The sequence below is a fragment of the Chrysochloris asiatica genome, unplaced genomic scaffold (assembly GCF_000296735.1).
Source record: "Chrysochloris asiatica unplaced genomic scaffold, ChrAsi1.0 scaffold00143, whole genome shotgun sequence".
Lineage (NCBI taxonomy): Eukaryota > Metazoa > Chordata > Mammalia > Afrosoricida > Chrysochloridae > Chrysochloris > Chrysochloris asiatica.
In genome coordinates this window covers 4,660,892-4,666,455 of record NW_006408661.1, presented here as the reverse complement: position 1 = coordinate 4,666,455, position 5,564 = coordinate 4,660,892, and the positions used below count along the sequence as shown (strand labels likewise).

Here is a 5,564-nt window from a genome sequence, read left to right as displayed (position 1 = left end):
TGAGTCTTCGTCCAATCCTGATGCCATGTTTTTCTTCATATAACCCAGCTTCTCAGATTATTTGCTCAGCATATAGGTTAAATAAGTATGGTGAAATAATACAATCCCATCGCACACCTTTCCTAATTTTAAACCATTCATTGTTCCCATGCTCTGTTTGAACAACTGCCTCTTGGTCCATGTACAGGTTCCTCATGAGCACAATTAATAAATTGTGTTCACTTCCCTAATAAACCCCATAATTGTGAGTATTGTTATGAGTCTGTGAGGCCATTGCAATGGATTATCGAGCCCAGATGTGAAGCAGAGAGTGCTGTGGGAGGAATGGGTATAGGGTAAAAGGTAAAGAAGGTTGAAGGGTGGAAGCATGTATGACATCTGATTCATAAGGTGCAAGCATGTAGCGTGGAAGCATGTACAACACCCGATTCATAGAAATCAGCCTTGGGCTGATTTTTTTCTGCACAGGGTAAGTCAAAATTTATCCACACTCTAGTTATATTAAAATGCTTGTTCATATCTATGACTGATAACAACAATGAGCATACATGGGAATTGAGCATACACGGGAAATCGAATAGATGAGTGACAGTAGATTATGTGGCAAATCATTTGCAAATCAGCCATGGCTTTGCCTATGAAATAATCCATGACAGATTTGGGTTTTGCAAAGCTTGTGCAAGATGGATATCAAAAAAAATCACGGAAGAGCATAAACAGAAGCATTTGGGCATCTGCAAACAAAATTTGGACTGAAGGTAAAACTTTCTTTAAAATAAATCATTACTGGTAACAAGACATGGATTCATCACTATGAGCCTGAGAGTAAATGGAAGAGTATAAAATGGAAATATCCTCAATCTCCTGCCAAAAAAAAGTTCAAAAGTCAACCATCAGCTGGAAAATTAATGCTTACAGTTTTCTGGGGTTCTCAAGGGCCAGTATTGGAACACTATCAAGTAAAGGTTCAACAATCAACAGTGCTCCTTACAGTGAGATGCTCACTGAGGAACTGAAGCCTAAATTTTGGATTAAATGCAAGGGACTGCATGACAATGCACATCTACACACCTCTGTTGACACTCTGCAAAAACTTCATTTTGATGTGTTAGAGCATCCTCCCTATAGTCCTGATCTGGCTCCATTGGATTTTCACCTGTTTGGTCCCCTGAAAGCAGCCTTTTAAAGATTCACCTCTGATGAAGAAGTGAAGACAGCAGTGCATTCGTGGCTCAGCCTAAAAATTTTTAAATAAGGGAGTACGAAAGCTTATTGACAGATGGACAAAGTGTATTAAAAAACAAGGAGATTGTGTAGAAAAATTATGTTTTTGTCTTGTCTAAAAGGTGATTAAAATGAATTCTACAACGAGAGTACAGATCATTTTTGACTCATCCTGGTACAATCATACTGATTTATGTTGAGGCTAGAAATTATTTAAAACCATTTTAATGATTTACCAGAATACAACTGCTGGGGATCCTGGATTTTGGAATTATATAACTCTGTTTATTCATCTCTCCCTTACCTTATTTCACCTACCTACCTGCCTGCCTGCCAGCCACACTATTTTTATCATTGGGAATGGCAGTCATTAGTCTATGTAAACACAGCAGATTGTAGTACACTCTGAGGTTCCTCCTTATGGCCTTGACAACCTCTCATTGCCTCCTCCACCACCACTCCAGAATCTTCTGAAGTATGTAAACTTCCCTTACATAAAGCTCTAGCTCACAACTCCATTTGCCTTGAAGGGTTTTCCTAATCCTGCAGTATCTGTGTTTTCCTGGTTTCATTTTAAAAGATTCACTCAATTGATACCTCTAGTAGAAAGCCTTTCTTGACCCCTCCCTTACCTAGGGAAAGAGCACTTCCTCCCTTGGCCCAAGAAGTGCCTGTTACACATTGTGAATCTCGTCTTGTACTCACTTGATCAGAAATCTCCTCTGCTAGACCTTGAGAGCTCTTGGAAAATGGAAACCATTATCTTATTTGTCTTTTTATTTTAACCCAGTGCCTGGCCAATGAAAGGTACTTAAATGCTTGCTGAGTGAATGACTCAAGGAATAGTAGTGATAAGTACCCACCAGGGTCCCCAGTGCTACTTGGTCCTAGCTCAGGTAACCAGCTCCATCCATTTCTAAACCTCCTAGGCCAGTGTGCCTTTTCAAGTTTGACAGTGTAACAGTACCTTCATCAAACAATAACCACAGTAATAGTATAAAACCTGTTCTTATACTGTAAGTATAAGGATTGCTCTCATTTGGGTCTTCCCAGGAGAGGGTTGAATAAATCCAGTGAGCTTCTTTAGCAGTTGCCATGGAAAATGTTAACAATTTAGGAAGATAAACCTAGAGAATTGTCTACTGCAGCCCCTTTCTAATGTTCATAACTTGGCAAAGTCAGTGCCTTTTTCATCATTCCTTAAACTACACTATACATCGTATTGAACTTATTAAAATTATTTGACTGCATGTAATTAATTCAATTTACAATTCTATACAAATTCTTAACAATCACTGTACATGTACAGAAATCTAGTGAAGGAAAAAAATCTAACCTACAAATTATTTTTAAAATGGAGGAGTTTTTTAGTATATAAATTCCTCACATTAAAAAAAAAAAACAATTTTAAATGAGATTCAACTTAGTTTCTGAAAAAAAAAGAAAAAGAAATGTATTTTCTTAATAAAACTCATGTCCAAAGTATAACAAATTCTAGAATTAGCAAATTTAGTGAGGTATTATTATCATCTTTTAAGATTAAAGTATTCTTTTAAAAAAAATAATACAAAGCTCTCATAAAGATTTACCAGTTAAGATTTACCATTAGTCCAAAAACCATATTAGATTTTGCTTATGAAACTTGGAAATGATGCTGGCTAATTATTCTGTGTGATTTCATTTTTTTAGATTATACAAATAGAAAGGAGTAAAAACTTTCAATTCTGGAACATAATGTGTTTGTTTAGTGTGTTAATTTTCTTGTAAGTTTCTGATTAAGACTTTTCTTGGTTGGATATAATCCTTGCCCTTTAGAAGATTTTTCTCTGTAAGAGGTTATTACTGCCCTTACACATAGCCCTTGATGTTTGTTCTTTCTTAGTGGTACTTCAGCATTTTGTGCAGCAAATTCAGTGAAGCATAGCTTCTCCTGCTGATTGTGTAAGAACAAAGCTAAAAATTAGCAAAAGAGTTATACATTTTTTATAGGGTGTGATTCAGAGTGGAAAAGTCTGGTAGGATTTTACCTGCTTTGCAGTTTATCAACCTTTTGTTGACAAGATTGACACCTCATTAATTATAAAAAAAATTTGCTTTGTAATCTCAAAATACAGCAGTTACTTAGTGAATATAGAGTTCAAGTAGACTTCATTTTTGTACTACTTTAAGATTTTGCATTATCACCAAATGGATAGTAAGCTCTTACAGCTAAAGATTTTGTTTCCTTTCCTTGTTCTTTCCAGCAAAAGTAATAGGGAATTAAATGGCTGTTTTTACCCCGCAATTCACAAATGAATGGAGTGGGCATTAACCTGTCCTGTCTGTGAAGTGGTTTTAATGACTCACAACACATCATCCAAATTGTGGTGGCAGAGGACAATGTTAAGAAGGTTGCAATTTACAGATTAATATATGAATGGGCTTCAAAAAAATTCATGGAAGAATAGAATAAAAAGATAATGGAATTTTTCCATAAATTTTTGAGGGAGTGATTTGATGTTGAATATTAGTTGGACGATTGAAGTTAAGATATGAGATTGAGCAGTAGAGTAAATTTTACACACTAGATTCATAGCTTATTGTGACTAGGAGATAGGTAAGAAGATGAACTATCATCATCTGATTGCTTATGATTTTAGGGAAGATTCATGGTGGAAAAGGAGTTAACAATTACATCTACTCCCCCTTGTTTTCTCTGCCTCCTCCTTCCAACCATTATTAGAAAAGTGTTAAATTGTAGGAGCACCTTAGAGGCCTTTTGGTTTTTTCCCTGGAGGGTTCTATGGTTTCCCAGCAAAACAAAGGAAACAACGCAGTACAGTTTCTCTTTCTTTCCAGTATTCTTTCCTTCTTTTTCATCCAACTTAAAGGTATGTGTACTTTTTCTTTCCCACCCTATCACTTCAGCTTGACAAGGCAACTCTCATTAAGAAGTAGGGAGTGATAGGGCTGTGGAAGATCATTATTTGAGAGGTGCTCCTTTTCAAATGATGCATTTTAAACTTGATTCCCACTGAGTCTGGTAAAGAGAGGCAAAAGCAAAAAGCAAGGCACAGAGTGTTCACTCTGGATATATATATATATAGTATTCTCATGTTAATGCATTGTACTTAGCAGTGGCAGAAATTTGGGGCTCCATTTGTTTCCAAGTGGACAGAAATCAAAAGGAAAGCTAAGATGTGAGCATGAAACAGCTGTAAGGGCTCTCTGAGAAAGAACCTACACATTGAAAGATTTCAAACAAGTACTTCTGAAGTATATATATCAGGATTATGCGGAAGTACATATAAGGATTAACATTAACTGAACATGGTCCCGTTTTCTGCTCTGATAAAAGAGTTTTCTTCCTTTTCTGTTCTTCATTGATGGGACAGAGTAAACAGACAGATGAATCCTTTGTATAATCCTGAAATTTTCATGTCAGAATTTATATGTATAATGTAAGAGATTCAGATGCTAACTGGATGTGGGGAGAGAGACCCTTCTGGATGTTGACCTGTAACTGACCCAGATCAGGGGATTTGATCTGAGAGTGATGGCAGATTGCAGCACTTACAACACATTCACCAAAGACAACTAACTATGTGGTTCTCAAATTCTCCACTGAGTGCACTTTCAAATTACTTTAAATTTACAATATTTGCTTTTGCATTATTTTATATTGAGACACAGAATCATGTGTATGTTGTGTGTAGGAAAATAGAACACAAAAAGTGTCCCTGTCTTTGTTGTGTGCCGTTGAGTCGATTCCAATTTGTCGAAACCCTACAGGACAGAGAAGAAATCTGTATCACGTTTGTAAAGTTGTTTTTAAAGCATTACCATTGTTTATCTAGCACTATTCTCAGAGGCTTAGATGAAAAAAAAGGAAGGAAGGAAAAAGGTTGTTAATTCTTACGAACAAATGACAGTGGAGTTTTTTCAGAGGTTATTTTCAGAGCAGTTTTGTGGTTTTGAGAACAGCAGAATCAGCAGGGAGGGGACAGCGAGGGAATGACTTAATTGATGGCTTGCACACTAATCGCTTCTCTACCAAATTCATCCCTGGTGGGATTTGACTCACCTGTCAATTAGCTCAGTGGTCTGTATAGGAACTAAGGTAGAGACACAATGAGATTAAAGCAACTTGGTTTTCTTACGGTGGTTTGTTAAACGAAAACCTTTTAAGTCACTTTCACATTCTCTGTTTGAATGAGGGGAGTTGTGTGTGTTGATTCTAAATATTTTTTGAACGATGCCTTATATGTAGTGTCTCTGAACAAATGGATTTATGTGTTGCCAAATGAAAATAGATACCAACTTTTGGGCTAGAGTTTAAATGGAACACTCTCTTACTTTGA

The 5,564-nt window shown here is 36.3% G+C and overlaps 1 protein-coding gene across 1 annotated transcript in view; it reads left to right on the top strand.

Annotated features, from left to right (window-relative positions):
• LOC102828069 (myosin regulatory light chain 12B-like) overlaps positions 1–4,241 on the top strand; it is an 8,386-nt gene extending 4,145 nt beyond the window's left edge. Inside the window, exon 2 of the mRNA XM_006870542.1 lies at positions 4,171–4,241. Coding sequence (XP_006870604.1) covers positions 4,171–4,241 — 71 coding nt within the window. The remainder of the gene's footprint in view (positions 1–4,170) is intronic.
• Positions 4,242–5,564: the final 1,323 nt, after the last annotated feature.